A 21,249-nucleotide genomic window follows, 5' to 3' on the forward strand; every position below is an offset into this window, starting at 1 on the left:
GTCGGCAAAAATGCTTTTTCTTGTAGTGTGTGTATCTACTTTTATTATTTTTGTTTGTTGCTTTTGTTTATTGCTTTTAAATGTTTCATATATATATTTTTTTTGTTATTTAATTATATGAATCCGTTGTGCTAAATCGATCTAATATGTATTTAAACGGATTAGTTTCACGATTTAAATAGATTGGATTGATTCTAATTTTTTAAGAATCGTAGATAACAGATTGGTCCTGGTTTTATCCCAATTCAAACCAATTCGGACCATGATCACCCCTAATATGTTGTATTTACACTTAAGATTTTGCAAAATAATTAAAAATAAATAATAATTAAATAAGCTCGGTTACCTTTTTTTTTTTTTTTTTTCAAATTTGTCGACGAAGGCATCATTTCTCTATGTGAAAATGTGGCATAAGCCAAGTCGTTCCTGGTCTAATTATAGAAAACAAAACTTGGAAGGCCATTTACACCGTAAAATTTACAATCTGATTTACAAGTACGTTGCATCACTACAATTTGTTAATTAACAAAAAATGTATTTTCATATGAGACAAGAAGTTAACAAGATATTTAACAATATTTATTAAAAAATATATATATATATATATATATTTACTTGATCAAATCAAAGCCATGAGATCCAAGACAATATATATCATCAACTATGATCAAATCTCATATGAATTGAAGACTTATGTTTCAACATATTGCAAGACTAAATACAAATTATACCCTAGAAGAACACATAAGAAGCACAAAAAACACGACATGGATATGACACAAATGTCAACTTGACAATTTTCAAAAATTGCAAAGACAAGGAGTTTTTTTTTTTTTTTTAAATATTCTTAAAAAAAAATTATTTAGAGAATTGACCCACTTTTAAACTATTTGGGAAAGTAACTCAATTTTGAAATCGCATATTGAACATGCACTTTCAAATTGAAATTGCATTTTCAACCTACAATTTTAACTTAAAATTGCATATTGAAAATGCGATTTCAAGTCTACATGGATATATTTGAAGTCTAAGTTTGAAGTCTATATGGACAATCTTTCTGATGTGGCTTGAAATTATATGTTAAAAATGCAATTTCAACTACAGATTTCAGAATTTAAAATCACCTGATTCAGATGAAGTACTTGCAGTCACTTGAAATCGCATCTTCAACATGCAACTTCAAATGAAATCGCATCTTCAACACGCAACTTCAATTGAAATCCATCCACCTTCAATTGAACCCCCATTCTCACTATGCGACAGTCCTGTGGATTTCAAGTACGATTTGAATAAACTCACTTGAATTTCACCAGTCCTATCTTGTGGATTTCAAGTACAATTTGAATACACTCACTTGTATTTTCCAGTCCTGTGGGATTTCAAGTATGAAATGAATACACTCACTTAAAATCGCATGTTGAAAACACAACTTCAATTGAAATTGCATGTTTAACATGCAACTTCAATTCAAATTGCATCCTCAACATGCAACTTCAATTGATGTCCCATTCCCATCATGCGATTTCACCAAGTATTCACTTGAAATCACATGTTCAAAATGCAACTTCAATTGATGTCTCATTCCCACCATGCAATTTCACCAAGTATTGAAATCGCATGTTCAAAATGTAACTTCAATTGAAATAGCATGTTCAACATGCAATTTCACCACTCCCGTGAGTGTTACCCATTTGAAATTGCATGTTGAGCATGCGATTTCACTTGCCATGACTGTTACAACGATTTTGAAGTACGGCGTTTGCAGTAATATTTCTTTATTTTAAAAAAAAATTCTTATAATTTTTTTTATTGGTGACAAATTTGAAATCACATGTTCAAAATGCAACTTGACTTGAAGTTACATGTTCAACATACGATTTCAAGTGAAATTGCATCTCCAACAAGCGATTTCATTGGTAACACCCACCTCTTGTCAATGTCAAATCGTGAGGGATTTTCGAAAAATGTAAAAAAATAAAATAAATAAAATTATACAACACTAAAATCATATTTTCTTTATTGATAACATGCAAGATTCTTGTTAATGTCGATTCAAATCTATTTTTATTTTTTTTTATTGCTTATTTAACTCCCAAAACAATAGTGAACGCCAAACTCAAACTCTTCAGCACAACATTTTCCTTCTACGAATATTATATTTCAACATGTTGAAGATGCGATTTCAAGTGACCGTAAGTACTTCATCTGAATGAGGCGATTTTGAATTCTGAAATCTGTAGTTGAAATTGCATTATGCAATTTCAAGCCACATCAGCAAGTCATTATCCATGTAGACTTCAAACTTAGACTTCAAATCTGACATGTAGACTTGAAAAGTTAAAATTGCATGTTGAAAATACAATTTCAATTTGAAAGTGCATGTTCAAAATGCAATTTCAAAACTGGGTTACTTTCCCAAATAATTTCAAAAGTGGGTCAATTCTCTAAATAATTTTTTTTTTAGAATATTTAATAAATAAAAAAACTCCAAAGACATGACATGTGAGAAAATTGCAAAATTTATGATTTTGTATATTTATTATACATTGTATATCATTTAAATTAATAAAAATATACAACATAATACAAATCTATATTTTTATTTTTTATCATTATGTCTTAAATTATTGTATTCAAACTTGGTATGTAAGTTATGTGTCCAAGCAATGGGTCTACCCCCCAAGCATCTAAAGCGTATTCGAGTCTAACAAAAAAATAAAAAATAATAAAACATAATTGGACACCACGAGTCAAAGTCTTTGATGCGTTGTCTAAAAAAATAATTAAAGATAAAAGACATAGGCCCTGTTTGGTACAGCTTAATTTCAGTTTATTTCAGCTTTCAGCTTAATTTAAGCTATTTTGATGTGTTTGGTTTAGCTTATAGCTTATAACTTATAGCTTTGTGGAAGTCAGAAAACAGCTTATTCTTTGAGTGGGGCAGGAAATGCTTTAAGAATAAGCTGGAAATCAGCTTAAGCTGAAAGTTAAAAGCTATAAGCTGTTTAGGCATAAACTATAAGCACTTTCCCACAGCTCTACCAAACAGGGCTATATTTAGACATGTGTTCATCATGTGTCAAAAGTATCTCATAAGTATCGGTGTTCAACGCACAGATACACCACCTTCTTGCCACCTTTATGCTGTGTTTGGTTGGGAGATTTAGGGAGAGATTTGGAAAGGGAAAGAGAAAAGGTGTGTAAAACTATGTGAAATATAAGCATGATTTATTCACATTTCACCTACCTTTTCCATTTCCCTTTCCAAATCCCTCCCCAAATTCCCCAACCAAACACAGCATTAAAGAGTTTGTACTTATTGCTAAAGACCCTACTAGAGCTGACTAATAAAGCTATAGCAAATTCTTCATGTCAATTGAAGCGAAGTATCAATTCATTGTAGAATTAATTTTGGATACACAAAATCTTGGACTACCATTAATGATTTTGGTAATCCTAAATTGTTAAACGCAGAGTGAAATTACTTTCTCAGAAAATCCATTAATGAATTGGCTTTTCTGCAGGAGGCATTATGTGAAATTTCCTCCAAGAATTCTTGAAAAAACACTACGAAAAGCTTTTGCAATGTGACCATCATCTGTTTGGGCTCAGCCAGAAACCTTTCCCGATCCTTGAATCTCCTTACTTTTGCTCTAACATCTTTGGGGCTACTGATATCTCTTTTGATTTTCGAGCATACCAATCACATGTCCCTTCGAGGCTGCCATATTCTTCCTCGTCTATTCCTACATCTTATTTTGTTCCTCGTCGTTATCCAATTCACAACCTCAACCTAACTCAACGACCTGTTCGTATCGTGGACCCAAATTCACCTATGTCAGATACACAGGTAATTTTCGGTTGATGGTTTTCACGTTCAGGAAAGGTTTTAAATATCAACCATTACGTATCGTATTGTGATTTTGAATTTTTAAAACCATTATTCATTGATATATCAGTTGATACTGTCCAATATTGATCGATTTACAACCGTATCGTTGATACTGATACATATCTCAATACTATTGTTTAAACTCATTGGCTTTTTTAACCTAAAAAAAATATTATGTTGATTTGTTTTATGGTGTTATGTTATAATCAGTTATGGATTTTTCGCGAACATATGAGAATGTTGATAATTACACGTTTGACAATCAAAAGGCAACTCATTGGGATCAAGAAAGGAATAAATGTCGAAAATATTCATGTGATTCAAGGGCTACAACCTCCTCTTGCTTCAGCAACCCAATCCAAAGCAGCCTTTCATGCCAAGGCTATCATGTACCGGCTTTTAGGGGAGTAGCGAGGAGGGCAAATCCAAACACAGGGATACTAAGTGATATTGAAAACCATTTGCTAAGTGACTCGCTAGTTGTATGCTCGGATAAGAGAACACTTCCTCTCCAGAGTGAGGTCTATGTGTTAATCGCTTGAGCCATAAGATGAAGCAATAAACCATATACATAATGTTAGCACAAATCACAACATTAGTGCCAATAACTTGAGTACCGACCATTTCAAGGTACGCAGTTGCCTAGTCTACCCACAGCAACTCATCTGTTACTTGTCTCCGAAAGTTTCTAATGAGAACCAAATGACGCATCTTCCAGAGAACAACTATCAACATGCCTTCTCGAATCCAAAGGGGGATGATTATGAAGCTGTTGATGCTAACTACGAAGTCCAATGATGGGCATGATATGGCCATTAAGGGGAGGAAAATAGAGGATGTGATAGGCATGTGTGCGTGTAGAAGTTAATGTTTTTACACACGTTTGTTTCATGACTTTCTCCGTTATTTTGTAGATATGTAATGGAAATATGTAATGGAAAAATGGTTTCCATTTCCAGTTCCCTTTCTAGAAATGCAAATCTTAGATGAATAGAGTTCTAGTTTTTTTACTTTCCTTCGTAGCAATGTTCTAAGTTTGCTCTTCTTTTTTCCCAATAGGAAGAGGGATCTTTTGAAAATATGTTCCTATTATTCATTATGAAAGAGTAATGTTAGGTATCATGAAAAAAATATCATAAAAATGAACATGAATGACTCCAAGCTTCCAAGCATAACACATGCACACCGCGCACACCCATAGAGACATTGGTTTTCAAACTTTTTATTGTTTTTGTTTCAAGAAATATGAAAAACGAAAATTATACCAAAAAATATATGCAACACATTGGTCAAAATTTTCATTATTTTTATCAAAATTGTGTGTAGGCATACATATTAAAATGAATGTATATACAATTTTAAAATTTATATGCACCAATTTTTCTGAAAATAAAAAACACAATAATGTCTTTAGAAAAAATCAAATTCATAGAGTTCGAAGATTTGACAATTTTAGTTTTGTAGATTAGATTATGTTTACTTAGCTCTGGTCTGGACTTGCAGTGTTATTCTGAGTTTTGATGTTGGCCATCTTCTTTTTAGGAAAAAATAAAAAATAAAAATAAAAAAATAGATCCAATGGATTCGAAGCAGTTTTAGCAATATCAGTAGATTGAAATTCCATCTTCCCTTGTATAGCTATGTATGTTGTATTTACACTTCAGATTTGCAAAGTAATTAAAAATAAATAATAAATATAAATAAAAAGTTCTGTTGCTTTCAGCATTCTTAGTCTTCACAAACATTAACCCTGCCATGAATAGGTTTTAGCCATCAAAATTGTAGTGAAACTATCTTCTTTTTTCCAAACTAGTAAGAATGCATATGATATCTTCTTTTCTCAAAAGCTCTATGTTAAGCCAAGAAGATTTTCATCAATTTAGAACCTACATAGCATATGATTTATTTTTTATTTAAAGTACTTGGCAATAGATTGGATTTAGAATTGGAAGTCGTATCTATAGATTCTTTATTTTGTTGTGATTAGGAAAGTTTGACAATAATGAGTTCTGGTCCAAGATGAAGGTTGTGACGACTCTGTGACAATAGCCTTTACCAATCTTCTGTCCTATTATCCTTGTGTCGCCACGTGTTCATCAATAAGACAGTATTATTAAGAGAAAAATTATTAGATACTTCTAGAGTATTCTAGAGTATCGCGTGGCTTTTGTCTCCAAAATCTTTAACATAAGTGATTCACCTTATACACCCATAAGATTTATTACATCATTAGTTGGACCACAAAATTATCTAAATTGGGAAGTGATCTATCAACCACAATCATTTTAAGTTAAAAAAAAAAAAAAAAAACCCACAATCATTTGAGTGTGACTCACATTTCATAAATTTAAATTTATGTCATACACTATTTTCATAACAAAAATTCACAATAAATAGCAATTTTAGAAAGCAAAATGATTAGTATAGAGATATACTTACCTAAAAAGTATGCTTTTACTTTTAAGCAGCAGTCAACAAAACAGAGAAAATATGCTCTTTAGGTATGCTCTTTCCTTATGGCAACATAGTAAATTTCAACATAGTGCAGTGAAATTTACTAGAATCCTGCAACATGGTCAGATTGCAACTTAACTTCCTCCTCTTCAGAGCTTATGCCCTAGAACGCATTCCACCTAACATCAAGAAGATAAGAAGAAAATAAGAACCAAACGAGTTTCGAAAGGAAGACACTCCATAATCAGGCATTGCTTCTCACGTGCCAGGAAAGAAAAGAACACATACATTGTACAAAACACTAGGATGAGAATGATGCACAAGGAATCGCCCTTGCCATAAGCTCTCCTCCTCGAGGACTACAGAGACTAGATTCAAACTATAGCAGGAAGCATTGAAGCTTGCTGCAGTACAGATGACCGACACAGGTTTGCATTGTTGAACCACTTCATGTGTTAGCTCAGCTCTGCTGCTTATTTCAGGGAGCAAATATACAACAATATCATCCATGTTAGTCCCTAGGAATTCACAGCCCCGGAAAGATGTAGACTAGATTCAAACAGCTTTTGCATTATTAAGCTATGTGTGAATCTCAGGTTTATGATGAGAACTGTAAGAGAAAAATGAAAGAATTTTTTCAATTTTTCTTTCCCTTACCAACAACCCCCCCCCCCCCCCCCCCCCCCCCCCTTTCATTCTCAAATCCATAATCCAAACACAATCTTAAGGTAAAACAACAACTTTCAAACGCAAAACAGACCAAGCTTTTACCCCCCCCCCCCCCCCCCCCAATTTCATTCTCAAATCCATAATCCAAACACAATCTTAAGGTAAAACAACAACTTTCAAACGCAAAACAGACCAAGCTTTTACCTTAGAACCAATATATATTAGCCTGAAAATGTTAAGGAATTTCAGAAATTCGTAGAAATTAAAACTGCTATGGTTGAGTCGTGCAAAGCATCTATACAACTGCAATAATTCAAACTTCCATAAAAAATAAAAAATAAAAAAAAGTAGTTGCCTCCATGCACTCATGTTGCATATATTTGTGCATTCCATGGGTGTCCATTTTGCATTGTTAGATATCCATTAATTACAAATGTTGCAACTAATGAGTGGGAAGACAGGGCATCAGATATGATGAAGACCCTTGTATTATCTATGGACTATAAATGATCACATGACCACATACATACCAAAGAACACATAACAAGCATGAAAATGAACACGAATACAAACACGAACACAAACACAAGACACAACATCGACATGACACAAACACCAGCTTGACAATTTTCAAAAAATTGCAAGACTTGACATGTGAGAGAAGTGCAAAATTTATGATTATATATATTTATTATATATCATATATATTAATATTTCATAAAAAATTAATAAAAATATACAACATAATACCAATCTATATTGTTTTTCTTTATCATTATATCTTAAATTATTTTATTCAAACTTGTAATATATTTCATGTGTTAAAACAATGAGTGTGCCCCCAAGCATCTTAAGTGTATTCAATTCTAAAAAAAAATTAAAAAATAATAAAACATATTTGGACATGTACCCAACACATGTCAAAGTATTCGATGTGTCAGGAAATGTCCAATGACAATCAGTTTTAAAAATGCGTCAGAACTAGACGCACCACCTGCTTAAAAGTGTCCCCCAAATGTCCAATGTATGTCTGAGTCTTTAAAAAAAATTAAAAAATAAAAGACATGTTTGTACTTGTGTCCAACATGTGTCAAAAGTATCTAATAAGTGTCATTGCTCGACTCAACATTGAACACAGAAAGCCCACCTTCTTGCCACCTTAGAAGAGTTCGTACTTATTAGCTGAAGACCCTACTAGAGCTGACATATAAAGCTACAGCAAATTCTTCAATTTGAGTTGCGTGGCTATACCATCCTAGCTGTCAAATTGGCTAATGTACTATTTGTGACATTTTGCTTTAGAGAAAATAAGAACTTAATTGATATCAGGCATTGAAATAGGTACAAACAAACACTAGATGTATTTGCATCCCACAATATACCACTATAAGTCAACACTACCAACATATATAGCTTACTGGAAATTTAGGCTGTGTTTGGATCTAAGATTTGGGTAGGAATTTGTGGTAGGAAGGAAAAAGTGAAACAAATGTGAATCAATTATAAGTTAAATTTTTATTCCATTTCTTTTCTCTAGTCACCTCCGTCAAGCTCAAGTAAGGCTGGGTTATGTTGTCACACTTGGCTGAGGCACTTTACTAGAATCATCAGGCACAGCCGGAGGTTTGCTAGATCCACTTGCAACTTCATCTGCTGCCCCTTCAGAGTTCATCTCATCCAATTTTCTTTTCTTGGATGTGGAATCTGAGTTCTCCTTTCCATTATCTCTCTCTTTCCCTTTGCCTTTCTCGCTCTCTTTCTTCCCTGATTGGGTTTCAACATTTGGAGGGAACAATGGAGGCTCACGGCCACTTAATCGACAGAATACCTTTTCGACAGTTTCATTTATTTCCTTTCCAAGCCCATTCTTGTCCAAAATCAACTCCCAAACTGATTTAGAAGCTTTCTCAAGCACTGAAGTCCTGCAAGACACCAACATGATATGAGGAAAAATCAAATCAAATTGAAGTAAGATACAGGAGATGTTGGATTAACAACAATGATAGAATGCTTTCTCAATCATGAGAACATAATTGCTATAATCTAAGAAGATTCCCCAATATACATATGGAAACAGCTAAAACAGAATTTCAAAGGGAACTCTGGTAGAGTAAAAGTCACAGAACTGAAAAGAAGAAATTCGTGATGAGTTTTAATTACTTCTTAAATTGCTTAGCCGTTTCTTCCTTTTCAGTTCTTTTGGATAATGCACTATGCACAGTTTCCATTAAGGAGGGCCACTAATAATTCTACTATTTTTTGCAGTCCTCTCTTCAACAATAAGGTTTCAAATGGAGATTGTTTTTCCACTAATTCCTCATAAATGATTAGTAGGAATAAAATACTTGATTTTTCTGCATGACTGACCCATACTTTCCCACATATCTCCAACAATCTCACTGAATAGATCTATAATAACATTATATAGAAAACAACATGACACTATTCACCTACATTTTGGTGGGGGGGCTGTGGAAACCAATGCAAAAAGGACTAACAGCTGGTTTGAGCAAAAAATATTGTCATCCGTTGGCCCATTTCAAGCATCTCTTTCCTTTACCAAACATAAAATTGATCTATCATACATAAGCTACATCACTACAAAACTGCTGATGCCTGCCCTCCTGAAGGAAGGGCTGAAAGGTGAGGGTGGACATGGGTGAACTAAAAAAAATATGAAAAGATGTGTTCATTTCATGTAATACATGCAAAAAATATTCTAACAGATCTTTAGGGGAAATGTTGTTGATCAACTCCAGAACAGGTTGGCTGATCAATATTGCTGTATAACCCACTTATGAATGTTGCATGAATTGTTTTCCAACAATTCAGCATGATGCGTCAATACAAGACTGATCACCTTCCATCAGGTTACCATAAAGCACAAGCACAACTAATTTAATGACTAAACTATTTCAAGTGGTAACAGCCAGATGCTTAGAGACTTCAAATAGTAATCAAATGGCTAAACTATTTCAAGTGGTAACAGCAACAGCAATTGCTTTCTTTTTCTTTTTTTGGGTGGGTGGGAGTGTGAAGCAGGTTAGACAGCCCCCATCCCCCACTTTCGAAAAAAAGTACAAAATAAACTTTCTCCCTTGCCGGGTATGAAACGAACACTGCAAAAGCAATACCAACACTTACTCAAGTTCTTGACGAAGAGCGTCAAACAACTCTCTTTTTGTCTGCTTTTCTGCCCCTGGAGTGTTAAGAACCTTACTCTGTTCTGCCATTTTAATAGTAGTATTCTTCAGCTCTTCCTACAATAAAAAAGAGGGCGGAAACAAAGAAAAATAAAAGAAAAGCACAACATTAGAACACCTTCCATGAGAAGCATTTTTTGATCTCCAGAAATCACCTTAAGCAAATACAACTTAATCATGTGATCCTTCTTCCCAACATGTTTTGAAATGATTGATTGGTCCATTAGAAATCAATTCACAGTGAAAGTCACTCCAAGACTAGCAATGCATATGAGCATGGGTGAATAAAATTACTGAAGTTTACATCTTAGTCTTAAAACCTTGTCCCCTTGTCATTAATAAGCCAAGTGACTGACTGTCACCATGGATTCTACAACTAATCAACCACATTAGCACTAACATAGTCAAAATCTTGATGGAGACAAAATTCCCCAAATAAGTTAGGCCCTGATTCAACTATTTGGTCCAAAAAATGAACAACTTTGAAAGTAACTTAGGCAAAGTTGGTTCAATGGATGCTCTTCAGCGACATGATTTACAAAAATTAGAATGGAAACATTGAGTAGTTCCGAAGTAGAGAAAATATTGAACAAAGATAAACATACACTATTAATTTTAAAAAATCTATTTAACTAAAGAGGCTTAGGGTCTACATTTTCCCAACATTCGAATATTTGAGACCAAGTTAGATACCCTACTAAAAATGCAATAAGAAAGGTTGGCAACATTTTTGACAATTTAGATAATATTCAGCTTGAGATGACTAATATCAAAGGCAACTTGTGAATTTAACCCCCTAATAAATTGGAACTGTAAAGCAGTGGAGACACCTTGCATGACAGGTTCAACAAAAACTACTGAAAGGCTGAAGACACATTGTTAGCCTTAGGGGAATGAAATACAAAGCAATTAAATATTAGAAGATATGGGTCTTGATTAAATTTTGAAATTACATGCACTAGGGTTGCAATCATGGTATCTTATTCATATCTAACAATCATCATGTTTACAAGAGGCATAGCCAACTTATATATTAAGGTTAAAATCATTTCATTAGGGTTAGGTTAGGACCATCAAAAGTAAGTAACCTAGCTTTGTTGAAAATAAAATTATCAAGGTGTGAAGTGAAAGTTTTGATTCCATATTTTAGTGTCTCAATTCCCTGTCTACTGGTATTGACATGTCTGCCTGGTTTTGATATAACGTATAAGTTTTCGGAAATGTCTTGTTCTAAATTACCTGGACTTCCAATGTTCACCATATCTTAACAAAATTTTCCCCTTTTTAGTGCATTTGATTTGTTTATTTATTTACGTATTTATATACCATATATTTAAATATTTATTTTAAAATAATCTTAACTTCTAAAATTCTTGATAACATAACAACTAATTTTTTTCAAGTTTTTTGTTGTTTATTTTTTTAGTGGGAGCAGTCTAACATTACTAGAAGTTTAGTACTGGGAAATTCTAGTGCTGGATAATTAGAGCGAAAAAACAAAAGAATCAAGAAGAACCACACTTCTAGATCTAGGAATTTGTGGAATCAAACCACAAAGTATATATGACCTCACTTCAGACAAGCTACATAAATAGATCAGGGCATCACAGCTGGCCACAATCAAGAGGAGACACATTCTTAGATTTTAAAAAGGTAAACCTAGGAATCAACAACTAGGATATTGGCTCCCATAGTACAAAAAATAAAGTTGCCACGCCTCCAAGAACTTGGCATCTCAACAAAACAAGAATTTCAATTTCATTCAACCAGAACAAGTAACACTTTTTGGATAGATTAGGAGAAGATAATACATTAGTTAGCAACTAGATTAACTAACCGCCTAACTCAGTACGGAATTTCATCTCCTCCTAAGTTAACAGCCAAGGGCATTGACCTAAAACTCTGGGACTTTGGGCCTTAATTTACGAGCCTATGGCCTAAAATTGTCTGCCATCTTTCAACGACTACTTGATCAAAAAGGGAAAACTAGTTGCTAAGTAATCTTTTACTACCAATATGAAGAAAAAACTGTTCAAGATGATAAATACATGCCACTATACAAGGGATTCAACAAATGTTTGTTCTCAATCAAGAACTCATTCAAATCTAACACAGGCAAAACCACCATGAAGAAGGGTACCAAAGAGAAGCAACTGTCGAATTTTACTTATTTGTCCTAAAACTAGAATTGCAAAAGTCACGAGAATCTAGTATAGCATTCTTGAGACAAATTTCAAAATGTTTCATTGTGAGTTTGCATTTCAAAACTCGAGTCCACAATTAACCACTTATTAGTTGTTAAACTAGCAGTAATTATTTGGTTGTAACGTAGGCCCCTATTTCTGATCAAATGCTCCAAATCGTTAATTACTCACTCAAAATAAATAAAACATATTTCTTTATTGAAATTTTGGGGTTTGAAGCCCCTGGTTACTTGAGAGGTAAAAATCAAACGAAAAGGGTTGGAGCCCTTTCACCTACAGTATGTCATCACTACGTAAATGCACAAGAAAAACATTGCCAAAAAAAAAAAAAAAAGTTTTGTTTGGAAGTAAAGGGTTGTTGTGTTCCTGGTTTGATTTCCTAGGCGTATCAACTTGTTGTCCCTAAGGTCCAATGCAATATAGATCAAGGGGAAATTACACATCAGTTGTATATTTATGGAAAATTTTACGATTTTAATTATCATTATTATTTATATAAAGTATACCATTTTTATTTGTAACTGAAATTTGCCGATAAATCAATAAGGTAGTCCATTAAACAATTGGTTAGGTCCAATCCAATGCAATAGATCAATGAGCATGAGAATAAATCAAAACATACATAAAATAATAATAATATTGAAAACTGAGATAATACGTACTTACATTAGCTTTGAGCTGATTGATGATCTTCAATCTCATGGCATCAATGGTACCGTCATTCATCAAACACTTCAAAACATCTTCGGGAGTGATCACCGAAGAAGATTCCATTTTCTGAAAATAAAAATTCAGAATCACCCTCCAACTGAAACATGTTAATTTTTATTTTATTTTTTAACATTCACAACACAATAATGAGTAAACATATCTCTTGTACAATGTTAGGGTTTTGAACTAGCATCAATTTTTAGCCCTAATCAGAGACAGAAAGAACAAGAAGAATTACCGGTGATGAAGATCGTCAAATTTGGATAGATAATATAATAAGTTAACGTTGTCTCCTCTCTCAGGGCTCCTCGGCTTTAATTGATGATAGACTAATCAATAGGATTACTTCTCTCAGTACTGTCTGGTTAGGGTTTCGATAGAGAATTGGATCGATGGTGTTTTTTTTGTGGCTACTGGACCGATGGTTGAAGCGTCAAGTCAAGATCGTATCGCTTCGTTTGGCAGAAAATTAAAAAAAAATAGGGTAAATTACAATTTCTCTCATTTTTTTGAAAATTTTTTTTTGAGATTTAAAGTTTCATTACAGATTTTTTTTCAGTAATTTAATTTTTTTAAATATCAATTTTATCCTGGATAAATTACATTGACACCCCTCATATTTTATAAATTACAATTCCCTTCTTAAAATTTAAAATAACATTACCAATTACCCTCTCGATTAGTATTATTTAGACAAAAAATCCATTGAAAAAAAAAATTATTTAAAAAAAATTAATTGAAAAAAAAAATTAATTGAAAAAAAATTTTGTTAGTAAAATTTTTAAATTTCTGTTTAAAAACCAACGTAAGCACATTTTTTGAATTTACGTTTTTTTCTCAAATTTACAAATTGAGAGAACCATTTATAAATCAAAAAAATTATTAAACAAGTTTTTATGACAATTTTTAAAAATTTTGTAAATATAAATTACAAATTGAAAACGAAATAGTTACCAAACAGGTTTTAAATGGTAAAAATATCGTAAAATTAACAAATAATTAAATAAGTTACCAACGTAAGAAATGACTTATCAAAAGATTCTTAACCAAATTAATTTTTAATTTTTTTAAAAAAAATCTAAAATCAAACCATACATAACCTAAGAATCTTTTGATAAGTCATTTTTTATATTGATAACTTATTTAATTATTTGTTAATTTTACGATATTTTTATCATTTAAGGCCTTTTTGGTAACTATTTTGCTTTCAGTTTTCAATTTATATTTACAAAAATTTTAAAAACTGTCATAAAAACTTGTTTGATAATTTTTTTGATTCATAAATGATTGTTTTAGTTTGTAAATTTGAGAAAAAAAACGCAAATTCAAAAAATGAGTTTACGTTGATTTTTTAACAAAAATTTAAAAATTTTACTAATAAAGTTTTTTTCAATTAATTTTTTTTCAAATAAATTTTTTTCTAATTAATTTTTTTTTCAATAATTTTTTTTTTCTGACTAATACTAACCGAATGGGCAATTGGTAATTCTACTTTAAACCTTGGGGAGGGGATTGTAGTTTCTAAAATGTGAGAGGTGTCAATGTAATTTACCCAGTAAGGGCAAAATTGGTATTTAAAAAAAGGGTCCAGCTTGTCTCCAGTTGAGATCAAGACTGGACTCGTCCAGTCTGACCCATGGGGTCCATTTTTTGGGCCCGTTTTGAAAATCCGAACCGTTCAATGTGTAGAACTCGTCAAGTACTATATACTTATTAAAAATCTCATTAATCGGATATCAATAGGTATGTGATCAAATCAGTTTTGTATTAAAAAAAATGAACGGTGAAAAAATTAACAGTTGACAAAAAACTGTTTTGATCATATAGCTATCGATATCCGATCAATGTGATTTTTTACAAATATATAGTACTCGATGAGTTCTACATATTGAACGGTTTGGATTTTAAAAACGGGACCCGTGGTGGTCCCTACGGGCCCCATAGCACGGTCCAGTCCAAGATCGGACTGGACCAAAGCCACTGCCTTAAAAAAATTAAATTGCTAAGGGGGGAATCTGTAATAAAATTTTAAACCTCGAGGAGGGAGATGTAATTTCCAAAAGGTAAGGGAGAATTGTAATAAATATAAACCTCAGGGTGTGTCAGTGTAATTTTCCCAAAAAAAATAATACTTCAATAATTAGTTGGTGATTCAATGCACAGAATTTATTTTTTTGAAAATAAAATTTTAATTTTGAGTTTTCATATGTATAAAAAAATTTAATAAAAAGTTAAGGACTTGCTTGGGATAATCAAAAAAGTTAAAAAGTCAAAAAAATTACTAAAAAAATTAAAAAGTATGTATTATTCAAAGATATCTTGTGGGAAAAGGCACTAGGTATTATTTTGCTCTTTGAATTCAACTATCAAAAAAGTTAAAAAGTTAAAAATCAAAAAGTCAAAAGGGTAAAATTATCATTTTGATTTTACTACAATATTTTATTATACATCTTTTCGTAAAAAGTCAAAAAATTATCTCAAACATATATCTTTTTTCTCTACTTTTTTAACTAAAAAGTCAAAAAGTGCACTTAGGCCATCTCTAACGGTTCATCAGATTGAGCACCAAATTTAAATTTGATGTAAAATGGCAACTTTTATCTTTCCAACAATTTCATCAAAATGATATCAAATTGAGAATGGGTCAAAACTTTCACCAAATTGAGAAGCTGGGTTAGATTTCACCATTTCACTATTTGTTTACGTTGGAAGTGGATCCCACGAGACAATCGGTCGGACATCCGACCGATTGTCCCACCGATCGTTTGGTTTATACAAAAAATGTTGCAAAGTATTTGGCCTGCGAACTGCTTCAAAAGTTGGTTGCTTCTATGGCACTAAGAATAAATTCAACATTGATATAGATTTAAATTTCTATCAAAATGCAATATGAAAAAATTGGATTGTATATAGATTTAAATTTCTATCAAAGTTAGGCGTTCAGCAGATACAACTCCAATAAGTTACCATTGGTGTTGCAAAGTATTTGACAAAGTTACCGTTAGTGTGATCTATAAAATATATCAATCTTTTAATTTCACTATATCAGTAGAATTTCTATTTTCTTTGTGAGCTTCAGTGTATATTATCTCTTTCTCAGCTACAATGTATATCATTACAATATATTTCACTATCTGAGTTGGATATTGTATCCTACTTAATTTTCTTCAAATTATGGAAGATTTTGAAATGTTTGAGAAATTACAAACTTCAGAGCACAACAATGATATTAATTTTATTTCGGAAACTTCTTGTGTTTAAAGCGTTTACAATTATAGAAGATGAAACTTTATGTAGATCTTGGTTGGCAATCTCTCAAGATCTCCATTACTAGTAATAGTCAGACCATGGCAATATTTTTAGAATGAGTACTCGTTTATTTTAATTCACAATTGAGCGGTGAATCAAATCGAAACCGTATTTTTTTGTCTCACCATTAGTCTGTCATGCAAAAGGCAATTAATAAATTCTGTGATTTTCTTGAGCAAATTCAATTGAGGCAACAAAGTGGAACAACTGAGACAAACATGGTAATTTTCATTTCTGTTATTAAATATCAATTTTCGGAGTGCTCAATATACTTGTTATCAAAATGATTCTCATGTTTCTATTGTTTAGGTCACTGATGCGAAACGGATGTATCATGCAATACAGAAAAAACACTTCACATTTGATACAAGTTAGGATATTTTGCGCCGAAGTTGTAAGTGAGATGAATTTAGATACAACCAAAAAAACTCACGCAACATGCATATCCATGTTTGAATCCACCAACTGAAGGTGAGGCTTTTTAACCCAACAACAATATTACGGGGGACCAACAACCGAGTAATACATCAATACGACCAATTGGTACTAAAGCTGCGAAAGATAAGCTAAAGAATCAAACAACTCACGATGTTAGATTTAATGAAATGGCTGCCAACCAATCTAAAATTGTTGAAGTATTATCAACTATCTCTATTAGAACTGTTGAAGAGATGAACAAAAGGCGATAGATCGTGAACAGAAGGCTGCTGAGCATCGAATGAGGGCCGAGGATAGGGAGGAACAACTAAAAATCTTATCCATGATGAATGAAAGAGAACAACGAAATGAGGATCATAAAATAATGTTAATGGACATGACAAATTTAAATCTTATGCAAAGGACGTACTATGAAAAGTTTCAATGGTAAATCTTATTTCGATCAACAAATACATTTCCTTGACTGGTTCATAAAGACCACGATTTTTATTCAATTTCTTACAGTGTATTTCTGTATTGCATTTCTTATTTTGATCAACAATTTCTTGCATTTTAATCTATTTTTGTATTGCATTTTAATCTATTTTCTATAGGGAAATGCATTGGAATTATATTTATGTTCATGGTGCATTGTATTGGTTTTATTATGTAAAAACAAAAACAGTTCATGTTGATGGTGGGTTCTATTGGTTGTATTGAAATTATTTGTATTAGTTTTATTATTTAAAAATAAAAATAATAATACAAACACACTTACTCCAAATCAATTTTGAAAATAAAAAAGATAGCAACACACAAAATATAGTCACAAAAGATATTTTTTGTACAGAGGTAGTTTTTTTAAATTTTTTGTACAGAGTTAATTTTTAAAATTTTCATTTACAATACAAATATCTATCAATTTTGTTTGTATACCTTTTTTTTTTTTTTTAACATGCGAACAAATATTTAGCAGTTCAAATAGCTATCATTCACATGGTTATTTGTCATTTGTTCTGTGTTTGGTAACAAAGTCTACAATGCACTCATGTTTACATGACCACCAGAAAATATAATTATCCAATATGTTATAAAAGGTAGAACCACTACATTCATAAAGAAAAATGTCCCAACAAAATATAAAAACTTGTATAAAAAAACAAAACAATGAAAATACAGAATGTAATAGTACATTGTAAAAACAAACAAAAACTACATAATTTTTCTTTTCATACAATCTGCCATCCAAACACATCAAAAGTCATTGTCTGGTGGTGGTGGAGGGAAATAGTGCTGATAGATGTCATTTACGCGATGCTTAATTTGATCCATGCGATTGCTTGTCACTTCATGACGTCTTTCAGTGTCCAAATGGAACTCACCAAATTATTGAATTAATGAGTTCTGAGTAGTGGCAAATGCATCGAACTGTGTACCCAATGCACTAAACTGATTAGTCATTTCTTGTTCCCATTGAACGCGCTAATTATGTCGGTCTTGTTCCATAGCCAAAAAATCAATCCAATATTGAGGTTGTTTAGTTGTTGGCATCGTATTGTCATAAGGGTCTTCGAGAGCATCATCTGGTGGGACATCTGCATTAAGACTTCCCATTAAGTTTTCAGTTCCACCAGCACGGGTCAGTGTGTACTCCGAAATGACCGAAGAGATTTTAATCTCTGTTTCACCTACGAGTCGAATCTTAAAAGCTTTAAAAATTTTAGTGAACAAAGCCCCAAAAAGTAGTGACCAGCCCATGAATTGACTAAGATTTGTGACCATTATTTCTTTCATTATTATGTAGCACAAATTCAATTTGTGGCCAACTTCAAAACAGTATAGCAAATAAGCATTATAATATGGGACAACATCAAAATGTCCTCTTTTCGGAGTGACATTTTCTATGTTTTGCTTGTAAATTAGTCCCGATAAATCTCCTCTCACAAATAGTAGTATATACTTCACTGATATTGCCAACAATAACAAGTAGGTCAGACTCACTATGAAAATAGATATGCATATCCCCTTCCTCAACTCCAATAATTCGTGATAAAGAGAGGATATCAAACTCAATACTCTTACCTTTCACATAAGATAGAAGACTAAAATTTTCATTTTCTTCATTAGTACATTTCAAGTGAAGATAAAATAAAGCCACAAGACGTAGATATACCTTTTGTGGTAAATTAATTAAATTTACCCACCCCATTGTCTCAAGTTTGCTAACTAACAGTAGATCATATTGAGGTGGAAGATTAACCCTTCTCCCGGTTACAATAGGTCAGCTGGAAAAGTTTTAAAAGGCTTGTCATGATTGTAGGTAAGAAAATATGTCGTAGGATAAGCTGAACTTTGAGGCCGTTGTTGCTGTTGTTGACGTGGTGGAGGGTTGGAGCTTTCACCATGTTCTAGTCTTGCTCTTTTGCATGATGCGAATATCTGTTCAGTTTGATTGGAAATGAGTTAAATATGATCGGTGGATTCCTCAAGGAGCTTAAATTCAGTGTAAGGTAACGAAATGATGTGAAGTGTGCTGTGTAAAAGTGCAACAGATAAGGAACTGCACATAGGAAAAAAAAAAAAAAAAGAACAAGCAGGGTCGGTTGACCTGCCGATCAATCCACCGGTTGACTGGTTGCGAAGCAGCCTTTGTATTCGGTTTGTGCTGAACTTTGGCTTGCTGCTTCTGTTGCTTTGCCTTGCTGCTTCTTTCAATGCACACTTCCAATATTGAGTGGATATAGAGTGTTTTGAGAGCACAATTTGGCTTGTTAATGCTTTAACTTGCGATTTGTGGAGAAAAATTTGTATTCGGATTATATCCAATATTGAGTGTATATAGAGTGTTAATAAATGAGGTAAGTGGTGGAGGGAAGTAATGAGGTGGGTAAATTACTTAAATGAAGTAGTTGAATAGTGGTGTGTGTTTCATGGGCATTCACTAAACCTATAAGTCGTATGTACATTCTGATGGTCAAATAGTTGGATTGTACTGAGGTGTTGAATTGTCAAATGTACGAGGTATTGAATTTTCATGAGATACTAAATTGTCAATAAATGAATTTTCAAATTTATGAGATACAGAGGTGTTTCATACGCTATTGAATTATCAGTTGGTATTTGTAATTGATTTGTAATATATATTTTAACTGGAATATTTATTTATTTTAATTCATTTGTTCAGTGTGCTTTGTTCATTTGTAATTCATTCAAATGTACTACATTTATTTGTGATTTAATATATGTAGATACATATAATAATTAGTAGTCCAAAGCCATATCAGAACACAACATCAGTAAATTATGACATCGGTCTATTGGTAACAAATGCACACTATTTTGGATAATAACAAAGTTAACGGACCAAAAATAATAGCAAGAACGGATGTGTACATTGTGAAGACCATTAACAACAAACAAACACTAACAGCTTTCCTTGCATAATCAACTCTCATTCCAAAAAATAACCAACAGTTCATGTTCGCGTCAACGTGGTGAATTAGTTTTCATCGTAAAGATGCCGCATATGTTCTATTAAATCATTGCGGAGGGCATGATATGCATTTTTATCTCTAATACCTAAATGACGAGACATAAATGATTAGAAGTCATTGTTACTACTACACGAAAGTACTATTGGTGAGTTGGTTGATGAAATATCATAATCGAAATCAAGATGCTCATCTCTCTCATCTTTGACAATCATATTATAACACAACTCTTCATTATGTTCCCAAGCATTTTCAAATCCCAAAAACGTACGACACCACTTATGATTGTAAATCGGGATTAGAGTAATCCGAATGCCTACTCTACATCATTTCTTGTCGACTTTTGCATCATTGGAAAATGTTGTTTCTTTGCTCTTTGGGGAGAAGAGATTGTTTGAACCAGTGTTGCCTATTGAAAGTATATACCATCAGCAAGGTAATAACCCATATTATAACTGTGTCCATTAATAGTGTAATGGACAGGGGGAGCTTTACCTTGGGCAAGATCAGAAAATAAGGGCGATTGATCCAACACATTCAAGTCATCATGTGATCCAGACATTCCAAAAAATGCATGCCAAATCCACAAGTCATAAGAAGCTACTTCTTCAAGAATGATGGTTGGCTTTTTTTGATTGCCTACGTATTGATCTTGCCATGCCGTTGGACAATTTTTTCACTCCCAATGCATGCAATCTAAATTTCGCAACATACTCGAAAACCCACGAACCTCCCTAATAGCAAGTAATCTAGTAATATCAGTTATTGTTGGATATCTCAGGTATTCTAATCCAAAGATTTCAATTACTGAATTACAAAAGTGTTTCAAACTTTCAATTGTAGTGCTTTCCCCAATACGTACATAATCATCAACTGCATCTGCTGCCACTTCACATGAA

At 32.5% G+C, this 21,249-nt stretch overlaps 1 protein-coding gene across 12 annotated transcripts; it reads right to left on the bottom strand.

Moving 5' to 3' along the window:
* Positions 1 to 346: 346 nt before the first annotated feature.
* Positions 347 to 13,644, bottom strand: LOC114305512 (uncharacterized). 12 transcript variants are annotated; one of them, XR_014361120.1, is made up of 7 exons: positions 13,372 to 13,613; positions 13,089 to 13,199; positions 10,160 to 10,275; positions 8,557 to 8,937; positions 6,635 to 6,818; positions 6,332 to 6,525; positions 347 to 1,265 (listed from the first exon to the last, which is right to left on the bottom strand). XR_014361120.1 is itself a non-coding variant. In XM_082914845.1 (5 exons), the coding sequence occupies exons 2-4, from the start codon at positions 13,194 to 13,196 to the stop codon at positions 8,583 to 8,585; spliced, it is 579 nt and encodes a 192-aa protein (XP_082770971.1). In that variant the 5' UTR covers positions 13,197 to 13,199; positions 13,372 to 13,613; the 3' UTR covers positions 6,213 to 6,525; positions 8,557 to 8,582. The 12 variants fall into 12 exon arrangements, 4 of the variants coding, with proteins under 4 accessions (XP_082770971.1, XP_082770969.1, XP_082770972.1 ...); XR_014361118.1 differs by having other exon boundaries at positions 352 to 1,265; positions 6,635 to 6,815; XR_014361123.1 differs by having other exon boundaries at positions 352 to 1,265; positions 6,635 to 6,815; positions 13,089 to 13,224; positions 13,372 to 13,596.
* Between the last annotated feature and the right edge of the window lie 7,605 nt (positions 13,645 to 21,249).

This window comes from Camellia sinensis, chromosome 2 (assembly GCF_055761805.1).
Source record: "Camellia sinensis isolate YWXY chromosome 2, ASM5576180v1, whole genome shotgun sequence".
Lineage (NCBI taxonomy): Eukaryota > Viridiplantae > Streptophyta > Magnoliopsida > Ericales > Theaceae > Camellia > Camellia sinensis.

Coding starts and splice junctions, on each gene's coding strand:
- LOC114305512 (XM_082914845.1), bottom strand. CDS start 13,196: ATGGAATCTTCTTCGGTGATCACTCCCGAAGATGTTTTGAAGTGTTTG. Junction 10,276..13,088: donor TCAATCAGCTCAAAGCTAAT/GTAAGTACGTAT, acceptor TTTTTATTGTAG/GAAGAGCTGAAGAATACTAC. Junction 8,938..10,159: donor GCTCTTCGTCAAGAACTTGA/GTAAGTGTTGGT, acceptor GGTGTCTTGCAG/GACTTCAGTGCTTGAGAAAG.